This window comes from Hippopotamus amphibius, chromosome 11, assembly GCF_030028045.1.
Source record: "Hippopotamus amphibius kiboko isolate mHipAmp2 chromosome 11, mHipAmp2.hap2, whole genome shotgun sequence".
Classification (NCBI taxonomy): domain Eukaryota; kingdom Metazoa; phylum Chordata; class Mammalia; order Artiodactyla; family Hippopotamidae; genus Hippopotamus; species Hippopotamus amphibius.
Window position 1 is genome coordinate 78,293,805 of NC_080196.1, and position 19,776 is coordinate 78,313,580.

General features: G+C 36.1%; 1 protein-coding gene across 5 annotated transcripts in view; it reads right to left on the bottom strand.

The window, feature by feature from the left end:
• Positions 1-156: 156 nt before the first annotated feature.
• Positions 157-19,776, bottom strand: part of METTL4 (methyltransferase 4, N6-adenosine) — a 36,975-nt gene continuing 17,355 nt past the window's right edge. For 4 of the 5 annotated variants that reach the window (XM_057699333.1, XM_057699336.1, XM_057699334.1 and 1 more), the window contains exons 6-9: positions 16,072-16,246; positions 13,601-13,707; positions 13,121-13,212; positions 2,448-7,834 (exon numbers count right to left, since the gene is read on the bottom strand). In XM_057699333.1, coding sequence (XP_057555316.1) covers positions 7,689-7,834; positions 13,121-13,212; positions 13,601-13,707; positions 16,072-16,246 — 520 coding nt within the window. In that variant the 3' untranslated portion in view covers positions 2,448-7,688. Of the gene's footprint in view, positions 1,230-2,447; positions 7,835-13,120; positions 13,213-13,600; positions 13,708-16,071; positions 16,247-19,776 lie in introns of those variants that run through there. The other variant, XM_057699338.1, reaches the window with a different exon arrangement.

Consider the following 19,776-nt stretch of genomic DNA (forward strand, 5'->3'; position numbering starts at 1 on the left):
TATTATTTAAAAAAAAAAAAAAAGTGAGCCACCTACAGAATAAACCACTTTCAGCTTACATGATTAACGTGAGGAAAAACCTATCCACATAATCCATATATGTGAAAAGTGTCTCTAAGAGCAAGAATAAAAGCTTTCCTTTAGGAAACAAAACAAACAAACAAAAAGGTAGATCACAAAATAAGAGGTGCTGCCAAGAAAACTGTGAATAAAGAGAAATTAGCATATATATTGAATACCTTCTAGGTAACAGGCCCTTTGCTAAGGCAACTTCACATGTGTTATTTCACTTCATCCTCATAATAATCCTACAAGGTCCAAAGATTAGGCCTCTGAACCTCAGAAAAGGAAACAAAACAGGATAACATAGTTTAAATAATTATTCAAATTCACTCAGAAGCTAAATATTGAGACTCAATATATAGATCCAGCTGACCCCAAAACCTAGTTTTTTCCTGACAGAGGAAGGTCCATGAGCAACAGCAGAGTCCTAAACTCAGGTAACAGCAAATACCCAGTTTGACTAACATTTAAGGCATACATGGGAATGTTGGTGGGAGAAGCAGCTAAAAATCAAGCTAAGTACCATATGTTTTTCCTTAAAGATATTGAAGAAGAATGATTTTAATACAGCAAACGACCATTCATTGCCTTAGCTGTCATCCAAAGTTATCCCATTGTTGTGTCACAGTTATCTGATAATTAGGCCAAAGTATAATCAGAAAAACTGGATGAAAAAAAGTTTTCCTCATGCTCTTCACTCCTAGAGATGTTTGTTTTTATTTAGTCCCAAGAATTTAGACTGACACTGAAAAAGTCTAACAAGTTCCACACAAGTTCACAGAAGCCCTAGAAAATCTAGGTTAACTCCTAGGAATTTTTTTATATAAATTTATTTCTTTATTGGCTGTGTTGTGTCTTCGTTGCTGCATGCGAGCTTTCTCTACTTGTGGCAAACAGGGGCTACTCTCGTTGCAGTGTGCAGGTTTCTCATTGCAGTGGCTTCTCTTGTTGCAGAGCACAGGCTCTAGGCACACAGGCTTCAGTAGTTGCAGCATGTGAGCTCAGCAGTTGTGGCTCGCAGGCTCTAGAGCACAGGCTCAGTGGTTGTGGTGCATGGGATTAGTTGCTCCACGGCATGTGGGATCTTCCCAGACCAGGGCTCAAACCTGTGTCCGCTGTGTTGGCAGGCAGATTCTTAACCACTGTGCCACCAGAGAAGTCCACTCCTAGGAATATTTAGAGGAAAATATTTTGTGCAGTTATCATGGTATGCTGGTATTGACTTGCTTACAAGCTGTAGCAGACTGGTCAAGATAGCCATGAATTTAATTAAGACCTTCTATGGAGTTTTGGGTTGGTCTATACAACTGAACACTGACAGCAGATAACCATGGTGCATTAAATAATTTGCACGTGTACTTATCACTTAATCTCTCTAGCAATTTGAACAGCCACCTTCAAGTCCAAGTCTATATTTTGCAGAAGGGCTTCCTTAAAAATGTGAATTTAAAATGGCTAATCTGATTGAGGAAAATACAAATGCATGGTAAACGTGCTAACAGCTTATGTCAAAGGGTTTAGCAGCCCATCTGATTCTGAGTGATTCTGACTCACACTCAGGCTATGAGTTCAACTAATGTCACTAAAATCTCTAACAAAAAAGATCGTTAACAATCCAAGACTGATGATATTGAGAAAGCTGTGTTTGGATGACTACATATGAACCATTCTAAATTTGCTTCAGGCTACACAGTGGATCCTCTGATTAGTAGATGATGAGCCTACTATTAAGATCTCAGGTTCATTAGCAAACATGGTACAACATAAAATGTCTTAATTTAGGAAAGAGAATAGAATTCAAGTCTTGGTTAACACTTATTAGCCAAGTAAGCTCGCCTCTATGAACATCTTCCCTCATTATAACTACAACTTCAGAAGATTGCTTTGAGGATAAAGTGACATAATTGAAGTAAAAGAATTCTGATAACCAGAAAACTGTGCCAACAGTGCTGTGGTGCCTCCCAGCATGTGGTAGGCCAACGGTACATGATATTAGTCAAATGAGATGAACTGAGCAGCATCTTCAAGGAAGGAAAAGCCATTTAAGGTGATTATAATCCTCCTCTAAATCACAATCAGTACAAAATCTAATGTCTCACTGAAGCTGAATATATAAAAATTTGCTAAAGATATGTCTCTAGGGTACCAAGCCTGAAAAGGTAAGATTTGAGGACCTAGAGTTTTCTGGTAAAAGTGAGTTTGAGCCACAGAATTTGGATGACTAGAACAGGACAAGGTAGAGAGAGCTTACAGCAAGGACAGAGCAAAGGCAGCAATTAAAGCAAGGCTCAGGCAAAGTTAAGCCTCTGATACTCAGATACCCAAAGAATCAACAAACTTCAAAAATAACTTTTATTTGGCAAAATCAGTAAATAAGTTGGCAAGCTTGACAGATAATCACTTCAACAGTTTACTTTGTAGAAAATCTGTAAATAATATGAACACTTTTATCAAAATGCTAAGTGAAAGGCCAAACAATAGATTACATATTCTATGATTCCATTTATATGAAATTCTAAAACAGCAAAACTAATGATACAAAACAAACCATTATTTGCCAAGGACCCAGGGTGGGAGGATGGGATTGACTGCAAAGAGACATGTGAAACTTGGGGGATGAAGGAAATGTTCTATATTATGATTATGGTGGTAGACAACTGTATATACATTTTCAAAACTCACTGAATTCAACACTGATAATTGGAGAATTTTATTATGTGGTAAGTATATATACCTAAAAAAAATTTTAAAGGTTATATATAATAAATCAGCATGCTTTTCAAATATTTCAGTAAAAATATTTTACTTAGTAAACAAATATTTATTTGTAGAAAATCTGGAATATTAAAAATTTTCACAATCATAAGCAGTGGTTACTGTCTTTTTTCATTTTTATTTTTATTTTCTAATTTAATTTTTATTTTATATTGGGGTAGAGTTGATTTACAATGTTGTGTTAGTTTCAGGTGTACAGTAAAGTGATACATGTACATATATCCATTCTTTTTCAGATTCTTTTCCCGTATAGGTTATTACAGAACACTGAGTATAGTTCCCTGTCCTATAGTTCCATTGTTGATTATCTATTTTATATATAGTGTGTATCTGTTAATCCCAAACTCCTAATTTATCCCTCTCTGCACCTTTCTCCTTTGGTAACCATAAATTTGTTTTCAAAGACTATGAGTGTTTCTGTTTTGTAAATAAGCTCATTTGTATCATCTTTTTAGACTCCACATATAAGTGATATCACATGATATTTGTCTTTCTCTGTCTGACTTAACTTCACTTAGTATGATAATCTCTAGGCCCATCCTTGTTGCTGCAGATGGCATTATTTCATTCTTTTTTTTATGGCTGAGTAACATTCCATGTACCACATCTTCTTTATCCATTCCTCCATCAATGGACATTTAGGCTGCTTCCATGTCTTGGCTAGGGTAAATAGTGCTGCAATGAGCATTGGGGTGCATGTACATTTTCAAATTATGGTTTTCTCCATATATATGTCCAGGAGTGGGATTGCTGGATCATATGGTAGTTCTATCAATATTTTTAGTTTCTTAAGGAACCTCCCTACTATCCTCCATAGGGGTTGTACCAATTTACATTCTCACCAACAGTGTAGAAGGGTTCCCTCTTCTCCACACCCTCTCCAGCATTTATTGTTTGTAGACTTTTTGATGATGGCTATTCTGACCAATGTGAGGTGATACCTCATTATAGTTTTGATTTGCATTGCTCTAATAATTAGCGATGTTGAGCACCTTTTCATGTGTATTTTGGCCATCTATATGTCTTCTTTGGAGAAATGTCTATTTAGATCTTCTGCCCATTTTGATTAGATTATTTTGGGGTTTTTTTTCTTCAGCAGGGGGGTTGTTTATGGGGGGGGGTTTGGCTGCATTGAGTCTCTGTCACTGCATGCAGGCTATTTTCTCTAGTTGTGGTGAGCGGGGGCTAGTCCTCATTGCAGTGCATAAGCTTCTCAGTGCAGTGGCTTCTGTTGTTGCGGAATATGGGCTGTAGGAGCATGGACTTCAGTAGTTGCAACATGTGGGCTCAGTAGTTATGGCACGTGGACTTAGTTGCTCCACGGCATGTCAGATCTTCCCAGACCAGGGATCAAACCATGTCCCTGCATTGCCAGGTGGACTCTTAACCACTGTGCCACCAGGGAAGTCCCTGTTTTTTTTTTTTTATTGAGCTGCATGAGCTGTTTGTATATCTTGGAGATTAATCCCTTGTCAGTCACTTCGTTTGCAAATATATTCCCCCATTCAGTGGGTTTTTTCCTTTTGTTTATGGTTTCCTTTGCTGTGCCAAAACTTTTAAGTTTAATTAGGTCCCATTTGTGGTTTTTTTTTTTTTTTATTTTTGTTATTATTTTCATTATTCTAGGAGGTGGATCCAAAAAGATATTGCTGCAATTTAGGTCAAAGAGTGTTCTGCCTATGTTTTCCTCTAAGAGTTTTATAGTATCCGGTCTTACATTTAGGCCTTTAATCCATTTTGAGTTTATTTTTGTGTACAGTGTTAGAGAATGTTCTAATTTTATTCTTTTACACGTATGGAAAAGGTGGTGCTTTTTCCTAGCACCACTTACTGAAGAGACTATCTTTTCTCCATTGTATCTTCTTGCTTCCTTTTATATAGATCAATTGACCACAGGTGCATGGGTTTAGTTCTGGGCATTCTATCTTGTTCCACTGATCTGTATTTCTGTTTTTGTGCCAGTACAGTACTGTTTTTATTACTGTAACTTTGTAGTATAGTTTGAAGTCAGGGAGCCTGATTCCTCCAGCTCCGTTTTTCTTTCTCAGAATTGCTTTGCCTATTTGGGGTCTTTTGTGTTTTCATACAAATTTTAAAACTTTAGTTCTAGTTCTGTGAAAAATTCCATTAGTAATTTGATAGGGATTGCACTGAATCTGTAGATTGTCTTGGGTAGTATAGTCATTTTGACGATATTGATTCTTCCAATCCAAAAACACAGTATATCTTTCCATCTGTTTGTGTCATATTCCATTTCTTTCATCAGCATCTATAGTTTTCAGAGTACAGGTCTTCTGCCTCCTTAGGTAGGTTTACTTCTAGGTAATTTATTATTTTGATGCAATGGCAAGTCGGATTGTTTTCTTAATTTCTCTTTATGAGCTTTCATTGTTAGTGTATAGAGATGCAAGAGATTTCTGTGTATTAATTTTGTATCCTGCAACCTTACCAAATTCACTGATGGGCTCTAGCAGTTTTCTGGTAGCATCTTTCGGATTTTCTGCAAACAGTGACAGTTTCACTTCTTTTCCATTTTGGATTCCTTTTATTTATTTTTCTTCGCTGATTGCTGTAGCTAGGACTTCCAAAACTATGTTGAATAAAAGTGGCAAGAGTGAACATCCTTATCTTGTTCCTGATCTTAGAGGAAATACTGTCAGCTTATCACCATTGAGTATGATGTTAGCTGTGGGTTTGTCATATACGGCCTGTGTTATGTTGAGGTAGTTTCCCTCTATGCCCACTTTCTGGAGAGTTTTTATCATAAACGGGTGTTGAATTTTGTCAAAAGCTTTTTCTACATCTATTGAGATGATCATATGGTTTTTATTCTTCAATTTGTTGATGTGTATCACACTGATTGATTTGCAGATATTGAAAAATCCTTGCATCCCTGGCATAAATCACACTTGATCATGGTGTAGAATCCTTTTAATGTATTGTTGGATTAGGTTTTCTAGTATTTTGTTGAGAATTTTTGCATCTATGTTCATCAGTGATATTGGCCTGTAATTTTCTCCTTTTTTTGTGGTATCTTTGTCTGGTTTTGGTATCACAGTGATGGTGGCCTCACGAAATGAGTTTGGGAGTTTTGCTTCCCCTGTAATTTTCTGGAATAGTTTCAGAAGAATAAGTGCTAACTCTTCTGTAAATGTTTGATAGAATTCACCTGTGAAGCCTTCTGGTCCTGGATTTTTGTTTGTTGAAAGTTATTTAATCACAGTTTCAATTTCAGTATTTGTGATTGGTCTGTTCATATTTTCTATTTCTTCCTGGTTTAGCCTTAGACATTTGTACGTTTCTAAGAATTTGTCCATTTCTTCCAAGTTGTCCATATTGGCATATAGTTGCTTGTAGCAGTCTCTTACGATTCCTTTCTATTTCTGTGGTGTCAGTTATAACTTCTTTTTCATTTCTAATTTTATTGATTTGAGCCCTTTCCCTTTTTTCTCAATGATTCGAAAGGTTTATCAATTTTGTTTATCTTTTAAAAGAAGAAGCTTTTACTTTCATTGATCTTTTCTATTTTTTTGTTCACCTCTATTTCATTTATTTCTGCTCTGATATTTATGATTTCTTTCCTTCCACTAACTTTGGGTTTTGTTTGTTCTTCTTTCTCTAGCTGCTTTAGGTGTAAGGTTAGGTTGTTTAGTTGAGATTTTATTTCCTGAGATAAGACTGTATTGCTATAAACTTCCCTCTTAGAACTGCTTTTGCTGCAACCCAAAGGTTTTGCACCACTGTGTTTTTATTTTAATTTGTCTCCACGTATTTTTTGATTTCCTCTTTGATTTCTTTGGTGATCCATTGGTTGTTCAGTAACATACTGTTTAACCTCCACGTGTTTGTGTTTTTTCTAGTTTTTTTCTTGTAGTTGATTTCTATTCTCATAGCACTGTGGTTGGAAAAGATGCTTGATATGATTTCAATTTTCTTAAATTTACCAAGGTTTGCTTTGTGGCCCAGCCTGTGATCTATCCTGGAGAATGCTCCATGTGCACTTGAGAAGAATGTGTATTCTGCTGCTTTTGGATGGAATGTTTTATGAATATCAATTAAGTCCAAGCGGTGTTTACTTTCTGACATTATTATAGGAATTTTTTTTTCTTCTGGAAAAACAAGCAAAACTAAAAAGTACTTGAAAAGTGACCCTGAATCCAATTTAAAACCCTCCCAAAAAATGTTTCATGATCTCAGTACAAAGATATAATACTTGGCAGGTCTCTGAATACGTTTTCCAGAATGTAACAGTATACTAGAGGTTCTAAATTCAGGTTGTACAGCGGTCAAGTAGACATATAAGTGAGTAGCATGGGGCAAGGGTTACTGCTGTAAACTGAAGAGTGCATGGCCCTTCTCAAGTGAGCTGCCACCACTGGGTCCCAGAAGTTGATGCCAGGAAAGAACACAGGCTGCAGTGTAGCCAGAGTTTCTGATGTTTAAAGAAAGGCAGAAATCTGGACTTATGTGAAATTTCCTGATTTTTCAGACTGACAGTTCAAATTTTTTTACACCATCATACCAGCCAAACAAAACACATCCACACACAGAATTGACTTCAGGTCCATAGTGCATGCTTTCTGAACTTTTTCAGTGACAAAGTCTTGCCATCTTTCTAACTATTTACCTCTTTATTTGTAAAGAGTCCAGAATAATGTGGAATACTAGGGCAACTGAAGTAAAATTCATCTCAAAATTATATGACGGCTAGTCACTTCTAGTCATTTTGCTGAAAAACCAAGTTCCGTTTACATCTCTAAGCATAGTTTGGTAATAAAAGGAAAATCAATTGGAAAGAAAGGAGAAGGAGTGAGGAAAAACTGAAGAAAAACACAATTTTAAAAGCATAGTCAGCTTCTAGACTCCAGAGCAACAAAATAATCCACATGTTGAAATTTGAGAACTTCATTGCCCCAACTAGTCCAACCTGGCTGTAAATTTCGAGCAAACAATTCCAAACATTCCCCCTCTGGCTTGATATAGTCTTTTAGAACCTCTGTCCAAAAAAAGAGAAAAAAGAACACAGAAGTTATTATTAAGGAAAGAATCAATTTCCTTTAGCAGTTAAGAGGAGAAAATCAGGGATGTTTCCTTAAAAAAAAAAAAAAAACAAATTAATTTCAAGGATTTCATCACAAGCTCTACTATTTATAATTATAAAATCATTTGAAATAAGCACCCTTGAGACTGGGAACAATACCATCAGATAGTCCTGATTTATCGGTTTTCATTTGTAGATGAGAAATGAGGCTTTTAACACCCACACCAGTAACTTTTCAGCTTTCCAGTAAGGCTGACACAGCTCCTGAGTACTAACTTAATTTATTTATTAATAAACATAATCCATGCATGAAAAAAAGCCTATAGGAACAATACAAAGACAACCCACTTTAAAAACTAAGATAAAATATAAGTCTCTGCAAAAACATACTTTAGTGTAAGAGCTGGACACACAGAGAAATATTCAGAACATATATCTAACAAACAACTCTACCTCCTCAGCTATAACTTGGTAGTACTGAGAACATTCCTTCACTTCCAAATTACAGGTCCTTCTTTACCTAAAAGTTCACTGTATTATTTCCACAGTTAAGAATTCCTTATTCAAGGTATTCATAACTACTGAAAATTATATTGTATTGGGAAAATGGCATCTCATCTATATGTTGGCTAAATAGCTGTGATGTATACCACAGAAGCTTTTTTTTAAAGCACGTGCTCATTTGAATGGCAAATATTTAAATGAATTTAACCTTGATCATGTTGCTGGTTTGCCATATTTTTTGGTATATGTATATTCTTAACTGAGCATGAAAATAACAATTCAAGGATGAAAAGTCACTAGAACAGGCAAAACATAGTTCTTAATTGCCATATAAGATTGAGCTTGGAAGAAATCCATCAAATTTCCTTTTAGGAATGAGAAGGGTTCCTTAGAAATACTTGATATAGATTAGATTTAAAAGATAATATATGAAGAATTTTATATTTCATAATGTTCTTCAGTTGCTCTCACAGCAAAATAATTGTTTATTTGTTTGAAAGCACTGGTTCTGTTTATTAAAAATCAAAGAATTAGAAGTATTCATTGTCTATAACTCAACCAAGCTCAAATTTGGGCTTTGACAGATTCTAGGAGATGCTGACATGAGACTTCTAGTCCTTTCATAGGTATATAATTAAATGCTACTAAACTTGAGTGGGAAAGATTTCCCTAGTGTCTTAGAGGACGATAAACTTTTATATCGCTTTTCCATTTTTGCCCCGTGAATTCAATACCTCACCAGCCTCAATTCACTTTTAATGTGGTCTATGGTATACTGAAACAAGGTTTTGTTTTCTTGTTTCTGCTTGTTTGTTCAGTTCTTCGGTACAAAGATGTTACCAACTCTATTTTGGAATTTTAAACTGTAGTCTAAACTGGAATCAGCCAGTCAAAAATGTTTACTATTTCTGAGCACCCATTGTAAGTGCTATGGGACTTAAAAGAAACAGATATCCATGTTTTCTAAGGATTCACAAACTAATAGAAAAAGATGGCCAGGTACTTGGAGTGGAAAAATACATGAAACCTAAACCCATTTATCACCTTCTACTTTATCAATGGAACACGTTTCACATGGCTATTTTCCTTCCTAGTTGAGAAACACAGAAAATCGAGGAGTAATGTTTTTGTAATGTTAACCACATATATTTAATTTCAAAACAAAGCAAAAGAAATAGAAGTAAATTAGTGGAAATGTTTTATTCTTACTAATTTTAAATATCAATTTAAAAGAAAATGCAAAATCTTAAAAGTTTGCATCACAAGAAAAAAATTTTTGTAACTATGGGTAGACATTGTGATCAGTGAATATGTAAATATATTTTGAATCATTATGTTGTACACCTGAAACTAATGCAATGTTTTATGTCAATTATATTTCAATTTTAAAAAGCAAATTCAAATGTATAAATTTAAATATGAGTATGACATATATATAAATAATTATATAACATCTGGCATTAGTAAAACATTTATAACCAATGGAAAGGAAGTAATTCATACCAGCCCATCATTCTCCTTCTGCTTGGGAGCAAGGGCCACAGCTGGGGGAAAAGTGGCTCAAATGTCAGTGCACAGAACCTCATCAAACTATATTTAACTCTTCAGATACAAACTATATTTAACTCTTCAGATACAAACTGTTAGTGAGTAAAACAGTAAAAAGGATTAGAAATTCCTCTAAGGTACAATATGAAAAACAAAATTTTGATTCACATATTTTTATTTCATGATTTTCCTACCTTAAATCTTTAAACTTAAAATATTATATATTTATGTTGGATTGCAAGCCACAGCTATTGTTGGCTTATGTTTCAATCTATAGGAAGAAATTTCATAACTTAAAAAGAGTAAATGTATCATTTTGAAATGGAATATGCTTCCAATCTGGTGTTTTTTACATTTTGCAGTAGAAATAACAAATTAAAACTTGTTAAAAGAAAAAAAAAAAAAAATTTGGTGTTCTAGAAGCAAAAGAGAGAACATTTCATTTTGTGAATCTGCATAAAGTAGTTTAAGAACATCTACATGTATAAGTTTTAAGCATTATACAGAGAAAATGTATTATCCCAAATCCTAGGGTTACGATTTCAGAGTAAAATATACCACAGAAATCTGAAAGTTGCTTTCTGATGGCTCTGTGTGGCTCTATATCCAAAATACAGGCACTTGCTATCTAGTAACATGAACTCAGAAACAAAGGATTATAAATACTTCTTGTCTAGCAGTACTTAACCAAAACATAAGAATTATATATATTGAGTCACGCCAATTTCTCCCCACCAAAAATCTAACTTTTCTTTTTAGATATTCTCAATGCTAAAAATGTGTTTGTGCTGCTCTCTACTGGGAATACAGCAGAAATGCACTTCATAAACACAGGGTGTAATATGCACTAATTTTTATTATTAATAAGGCTAATTTTAATCACTGTTTTATAAAAACCTTATATCTTAAGACTAATCTTTAAACATAACCTATGTAAAATGAACTGAGAAATAGTTTAACTATCATTTGGGAATACAAGGTTCTTGGGGTCTAGCTTTCGAATTTTTAAAAGTGAAAAAATAAGCCCTAAGACAAACCCTAAATTAAGCTTTGGTACTCACCAAAAAATAAAGAAAATTCAAATGAGAAGAATACAAAATAAATTTCCTCCACTGAGTATGACTGATGGCAAACATAATTTTTTTCTCAAGGAACAGTACAGTCTCACTTTTCATTTAAGTCAAATGTTTAATGCATTAAAGAATCTATGACAGTCCAAAGTTTAAAGGCAATTATTCACTGAGAATTGCTCTAAGTCAAAGAATGGATCAACAGGTAGACATCTGAATATTTTTCAAATGAATTAACACTAAAGACTCTTCTGCATAAGCAATTTAAGATAACAGAAATCCTAAGTGCTACCAATAAACACTCTCTTGGGAATTTGAATTTAACTTACTATCCTAGCTCATGAACTATACCACATTCTGCAAAATCATATGACAGGCTCATGGCCTATAGGCTTGAAAGTTGGCAGCTTGAAAGTTTTGGGTTATTTAAGCCGGGGCCACCAAATTAATAAAATATATATTTCTAAAGAAAAAGTTTTAATACTAAACTTTGAATGTCAAATTCAGTCTCTCTCAAGGACTTACATTCCTATTTTTTATCCTTTCACTTGAAAAACTTAACATTTACTGATCTTCTACTATATGCTACAGACTTTTAAATATAACCAATCCTCACAACTCTGAACAATTAAATATCATTATTTCCTCCTCAAATGACGACTATGAGGTGGAAAATTATTAGAGTAACTTGTTCAAGTAGCAGAGCCAGGATTCAAACTCACATTAGTCAATGTGAAAAGCCAAAACTTTCCACTATTCCCTGCTGCTTAGTCTCATTAAATAATGAACATTAGACTGAAGCATTAAGACTAGTAAGAATTACAGGCTGTAGCAACTACCTTTCCAATGGTTCAGAAAAGCAACACTTCCTCAACATAAAACTTAGAGTGTCTACCAAATATCAAGAGAATTCTACCCATCTCTCTCACTGCTTTCTGAGCTTCTGGCTTTAGAACAAGCCAAGGACAGAGCCCTGACAGTACAATAAAGCCCCTAGCAGAACTACTCCTCAGATGCACCGTCAGTCTTCATTCCATTGAGGGTAGTGATAGAATAACAACCCAGTCAGTAAGGAGAACCTCAAAAACAGAGAAGAGGAGAGTTTGAGGTAATGTACAACTAACGTACACAGTGCACTGGGTGGTCATGCAGATCCGTCTCCACTTCAACAGCATTTGGACATGAGACCCTTTTTCCAACCTCCAACCACCCTCCAGACTCCTTTCCGGTTGCAACCTCCGAGACCAGCCAACACCGTTTTTGTGGCCAACTCCTTACTGCCACCCACGATGAACTCCCAGATTCTTGAAGCCACGGTCACCAACCTGGGGGACCTGCATCTGCGGGCCTGCTACACCTACCTCACTGGGCTGCTATTCCAACCGCCATGACGCAGCTCTGGAGGGCCAGGACCTTGCCTCCTCCGCTGGGTTGGCCCAGCACCTCTTGAAGATGCAAAACCAGCACAGCAGCAGCGCCCTCTTCCCAGACATGCTGCAGCCACCCCAAGACGAGTGGGGCAAAGCCCTGAACGCCAGGGAGGCTGCCTTGGGCCTGGAGAAGAACCTGAACCAGGTCCTTTCAGATCTGCATGCCCCGGGTTCTGCCCACACAGACCCCTATCTCTGTGCCTGCCTGGAGAGCCACCTCCTGGATGAGGAGGTGAGACTCATCAAGAAGATAGGCAAGCACCTGACCACCAACCTCCACAGGCTGCCCACCGCCCAAGAGGGGCTGGGCAAGTACCTCTTGGAAAGGCTCACCCTCAAGCAGGACCAGGAGGTGCCTCCTAGCCCAGTGGCCCTTCAGGGCCCGTCTCCACCCCCTGGTGTCAGGGCCTCTGCCTGAGCTTCTCCCTGCCGCCACCAGGCAGCTATTTAACCTCCTGGAGCCCTCTCCCAAGCCACAGACCAAATGGAAACAGTAAAGCTTTCTGTAGCAAAAAAAAACAAAAAAACCCAAATCTATTCTCCATTTCATAAATTCTGCTATACGAGTTTAGAATATTAATTAAAATAACACTTCTAATTTCCAAATCTCTAGACCATTCAAATACTATCAATACATTCAACCCTTTTGTCAATTTCACAGACATCATAACTATTTTATAAAAACATACCAGCAAGTGGTGGTTTATGTGAGTGAAGCATAGAGGGCACACTGACAATTAACTTGTGATCTGGAATGGGGAGCTCTTTTACATCTGCATTCCTATTAAAACAGAACAACAGTGTAAATTATATTTTAAAGGACAATTTTTTACATATATGCCACAGTTGCCTTGATTTTTTTTTCACCTTTCAAACAGCATCTGAATTTATAATAAATTAAAGAATAGAAATAATAAGGGAAATCAACAATTTGAGTATTAGGAAACTTCAGATAGTTTCCTTTTCTACAATAATGACTGTTACACATTAGGTAAAACAAAAGATAACACAAAATGTCATGCACCATACCATTCACACTTTTCTCATCTTGGCCATTTCCAGCTTTTCAAAAATGTAAAAATTAATGAAAACCAATGATCACTGTTGTTAATTTTTAAAAGTCTGAAAATTAATACATTTATACAATTTTGAAAAATCACCATTCCTACCTTAATGGTAAAGCACCTTTTTCTCGAACTCTTCCCAGTATAAGACCTTCATAAGGCTTTTTATGTGGAGAATCTAATGGGAACACAAACTCTCCTGAATTGGTGATCTGATGAAAAGGAGTCAAAAACAAAAACAACCCATACATCTGTAAATATCCAGGAAAAGAAGTGGTTTTTTTCCCTACCACTATACAGTTTCCACCAAAGAAAAAGAATTCTTAAAACTCAAGGCTACTGCACTCCAATAAAAAGAAAATGTGGGCCACAAATGTAAGCCACACATGTAATTTAGATTTTCTAGTACCAACATTTAAAAAAGCAAAAAGAATGAGGCAAAATTTATTTTAATTGTATTTTAATTTTTAATTATTTTTAATTTAACGTACCTAAAATAATATCATTTCAATGTGTAATCAATTCAAAAAGTTATTGAGGTATGTTATATTCTTTCTTTCATACTAAGCCTTTTAAATCCAAAATACTTATATTTTACATTTAGCACCACCTCTCAATTTGGACTAGCCACATTTCAAGTGCTGAAGAGCTACAGACTGTAGTGACTACCATAATGGACAGGGCAACTCCGAAGGACTAAAAAGTTTTAAATATCATTTTATCACCTTGCACACACAAATCTCTATTTGTCATTAAAATTTATAATTGAAAACCATGCCATCATTAATTCATTTATTTGTTCATTCAAATAACATTTACCTATTACTGGCAATGTGACTAAGTAGCTTACAATAAAGTATTTTCCTTTATTTACAGGAAACAGTGTCATTAAATACTGTCAGAGCTAAAATGAATAATGAAAGAAGCTCGGGGATTGATGAGATAGACAATACGTGGTCCAATCTCTTGGCATTATAAACTCAGAAATTCAATCTTATTTCATCCTGGAGTGATCTGACTCCCAAAGACTCACTTTAGCTAACCAAACTCAAAACATAATTTATAATAACAATATCATTAATTAAGCATGGAAGTAAATATTTTCACTATCAGAATATTCATCTATTCTCTAAGGAACCTTTACCCTATATCAAGGTACCTAAAACACCAAATCAGTAAAGTCCTTTTATCACCTCTAGGGCCCATGAGAAACAGCACCTATTCCACACACTGCTCTATAAACACTGGCAAATTCTTATTCTTTGGATATCCTTTATATTCAATGCAGATTACTGCTTCTGATATAAGAATATGTGCAATTACCTAATAAGTATTTTATAAAACATATTTTTGTTTTAAGCTATAGTCATATCATACCATCTCTTAGAACTGATTACTACCAGAAATGAATAGTCTTAGTTTTCATGTATTAACATTTTACTGGTTTTGATTTCAGAAGGTAACCTTTTCCTGACTTTGGCCCGTCTCTGACTGTAAAAGAACTGTCAAAATAGACAGAGTGGAATGGAGTTTTATATTCCTGTTACGGTCCTATAGCAAATCAACCAAAGCTAAGCCCAAAATACAAATGCAAAAAGCAAAGATACAACTATAAGCATTTGTTTGCCAAGTCTCATAAAATAGCTGCAAAAAAATAATGTACACAGCTTTTAGAATATATTCCAGTATACTACAAAGTACACAAAGCACATAAAAATAGATTTCTCCTATGTCTAAAATGAATATACCAGTTATATAAGTGTTAAACATTGAATCCACAATAAACTGGTTTACCTTTTTTTAAAATTTAGGAAGGCTTTTGTGGAATTCATCTAAGTATCTTTAAAAGGATGTCCAATGAACTCTGAACTGATGCCTTATTTTCCTGTATTTTTTGGTATTCTTATACCAAGCAAAGATATTAAAGATCATTCAATCAATTCAAGAGTTAGAATCATTTCTTTCAAAAACAAGCATTGAGGAACGAAGTTAAGATTTAAAGTATAAAAGATCCGTGCTTCTAGCATTTTCCCTACTCTTCCTGGCTAGGTTTCTGTGCTATTCTCCCTCTCATCCCCAGCAACACAAGAAAAAAGGAAGGAAGAGAGGAAGGGCGGGAGAGAGAGAGAGAGAAAGATAGAGAAAGGAAGGAAGGAAGGAGGATAGAACTCACAAAGGGTAGCTGAAATTTTGGATGAGTAAAAAGGAAGAAGATGAACAGTAAGACAATTTCTGTATTTAGTGATGGACAAATCCCCCAAAGTTTTTGTTTGTTGTTTCTTAAACTACAGACATCAGAGCTTTATAAAATGTCATCCTGATATCTCCCTGAGTGATTTCCAAAGGCCAGCAGTTTGGGATTCTACTACAAAAAGATACAGAATAAATAAGTAAAAGCCTTGAGAATGAGAAGACAAAGGTATTTAGCAGCAAAGTAAACATTTTAATTAGACCATGTTGAAGGAGTAGAGTGATGACATGTTAAGCATTAAAAAGTAGATGCTACCTTTATGTGACTTGTATGTCACACCTTATTAACAAAGGAAGTTAACAAATACGTTAACTTCTGAACTTACTTTTACCCAGTGCCATTCAGCAACTATCTCCACAGACCAAGAAGGGTAAAGCTCTTCCTTGACAAAACGTAGGTGCTTCTGTCTATTCGTCACCCAAGTAACAACAAGACAGCTTGGAGCAGCCAGCTTAGGGATAGGTATCTGCTTTATTTGCAGTGGTGATAAATAACTATATCTACAAATAAACAGAAAAAATATTAGCAAAATTTGCTGCAAAAAAAAAAAATAAGGAGGGAGAAGACCTGTATAACATTGATTCCACAAACACAAGGCTCCTTTATTTGTGCAACTAAATACGAAGCCACAGTGACACCAAGTGGACACATTATTACATGCAAGTCGGAAATAATACTTTTAGTTTTTACTAATCTAAAACGATCAGGCCATATTTCTTTATCACTTTTAAATGTATTATTACATTTCAGTAATTTTACTAATATTTTCTATATGCTTTTCTTCCCTTCAAAATTAAGCAAATATTATCATTTGATAATCTGTACACTACACAGGGACCCCATTTAACAGTCTTAAAACTACTGTCTCAATATTCCACCACATTTTCAAAGCTCAATCTATCATCCTGTTTCTTTCATCCTTTCCAATTAATTCTATTGGGCTCTCTGAAACTCTAATGCTTTCATTACAAAAAAAATTCTCTAGTCTCGCACCTCCTGGCCATTAGTAGTATGAAGTCTAGTTTCTCCTGCCAAAACGCTACTTGCTCTGCAATAACCCATCAAACCAATGTGGCCCTTTCTCCAACACCCAACATACAAAACAGAGAGAGAAGAGGTCAGTATTCTCTTAGCTCTCCTATTGCCAGTTCCAGGCTATCAGTCACCTACCTTCTCTTTGAGAATTATGCTCTCCAGCCTCCAATGTTGCTTATTGAACCCATCACAACCTCACTCTCCATATTCAACAAGGTTTTAAATTCTGAGATCCTTCTACCTCACCAATATAAATCTTGCCAGTATCCTGGGCAATTACAAAGCACAATCTAAATAATGTGCACACTCAATTATTCTTCCCCTAAATACATACAAGTGCATTCACCCCACTTCAGTAATCCATGTCAGTGGCCAAAACCTGGACCTTGTCATCATTCACACTTGCTCCATCTCTGAAACCATATATGTTGATCTCTGGCCGTTATTATCTCTCTCTCTTTCTTTTTTTTTTTTTTTTTATTGGCTGAGTTGGCTCTTCGTTGCTACACTCAAGCTTTCTCTAGTTGCAGTGAGCAGGGGCCACTCTTTGTTGTGGTGCGCCGGCTTCTCACTGTAGTGGCTTCTCTTGTTGTGGAGTACAGGCCCTAGGTGCGTGGGCTTCAGTAGCTGCGGCACGTGGGCACAGCAGTGGTGGCTCGTTGTGGCTCACAGGCTCTAGAGCGCAGGCTCAGTAGTTGTGGTACACGTGTTTAGTTGCTCTGTGGCATGTGGGATCTTCCCAGACCAGGGATCGAACCCGTGTCCCCTGCACTGGCAGAGGATTCTTAACCACTGCGCCACCAGGGAAGTCCCTCTGGCCATTACCTCTTGTCCATCACCAATTCTTTGACTTTATCAAAGCAACCAGTCAGCGCCCCATTCCTCCACTTCACTGAGTCTATCAGTTTCTTCCTGCCCATACTTGCTCCTCTTCCCCACATACTTCACCACCAACTACTTCACTGCCTTCTCACTAGCACCCCTTACTCCCATCCCCCTTTACTCCTTCACCCCACAATTCCTGAAAACCTCCAATCTTAAATTCAATACAACTTCAATACAATTCAATTCAACTTCTTCATATGGAAAAAATCAGATGGAGTAAGATGCTAAACTGAAGAATTGGCACAATTAAATCCATTCTCATGTTCTCAAAACTACTCACCAATTCTTTTACTAATCCTTGGTCAATTACTACAAACCCTCATCTCTTTTCAAATCCGTTGCCCAAACTCACTCTTGGCAGATGAAGTTAACTCATATACCAATTTAAAAAAGAAGGCCATTAGACTCCTCCAACTACCTAACCCTCTCCCACCTTGTTACACACCTTCACTTACCTGTTTCTATAGATTTCCTCTTAAAGGAAATAACTTTATGAATTTCAATAGGCTTCATGAATTTAAAGCTTATCTCTCCAGCTGCATTCTCTTATTCCCATCTTCTAGTCTATTAGTAATGTGAATTATTCCCCTGCTGTATTTTCAAACTCTCTAGTAGTTCTTTACCATCAGCCTATAAATATGCTATCTATACACTTATACTTCTTTCTTTTGTTGTTGTTGCTGTTTTTGTTGTTTTTCTACATACTATATACTTTTAAAGGAAGAAACAAGAGAGAAGACTTGGAGATGGGGTGGAGAAGAGGGAGAAAGAAAAGAGAAGAGAAAATAACAGAAAAGAACAAAGGGAGAAATTCCCTCAGTGAGGTTTCCTGTCTACAGCTAAGCTAAGGACTGGCCTATGCAGATAATGCATAGTAATCTCCTTTTCTTAGCAGCCTGAATTCCATTTGGAATTTTAATTTCCCTTTTCCATGTAACCTAACATATTCATAAATTCAGGGATTATGACAAGGACATGGAAGCGGGCTTGGGGGGGGCAGGCGTGGGACAATACTATTCCACCTATCACAGATACTAAAACTGGTAACAAGATATTTACATATATCACAGGATCTTCCTATGTGATTCTTATTAATAAAGGAAAAACAGAAAATTAAAAAGGAAAATTAATTACCTATTTTGATAATTACATTATGATTATATAAGAAAATATCTCTGTTTTCAACAAATACAGAATAAAATATTCCAGAGTAACTAACTTCCTCCTAAATAATTCATTCTCAAATGGTTCAGAAAAAAAATCCCTATATATACATAGGTATCTACACACATGCACAAATACACACATATAGAGAATAGATACAAGAATTCTTTGTATGATCCTTGCAACTTAAAGAGAAAAACTCCAATTATTGGTACAGCTCATAAACAAAAAGCATAAGAAAACTGAAGATAATTGTGGAGAAGAAGAAATTTCATATGAAGTTTAAGTCAAGGTAATAGGAACTATTCAGTCTAGAAAATTGAAGAGTGAGAGGAAATATATAAGAGTGAGTCAAAAATTATCCACACTTGGGGCTTCCTAGGTGGCGCAGTGGTTGAGAGTCCGCCTGCCAATGCAGGGGACACGGGTTCGATCCCTGCTCCAGGAAGATCCCACATGCCGCGGAGCAACAAAGCCCGTGTGCCAAAAAAAAAAAAAAATTATCCACACTTTGGCTGTAGAATTTATAAAAGTTTGAATATAGCCAGAGTGAGGCTAATTTCTGACTCACCCTCATAATCGAAGACGTTCACTAGAACAAGAGGGAAAAAGTTTTTTAAAAAGCTATTAAAGGACTTCCCTGGTGGTGCAGTGGATGGGACTCCAAGCTCCCAGTGCAGGGGGCCTGAGTTCGATCCCTGGTCGGGGACCCAGGTCCCGCATGCATGCCTCGGCTGAGGGTTCACATGCTACAACTGAGGAGCCCGCAAGCTGCAGCTGGGGAGCTGGTGTGCCACAACTGGGACTCGGCGCAACCAAGTTTTTTTTTGAAAAAAGCTATTAAAAGGAAATGTCATCTCAGTAATTAACTGAACTTATCACTCTAAAAGGTTACATAAAGTAAATGGTGGCATAAATTAAAACAAATTTCAGAATGAATTAGACA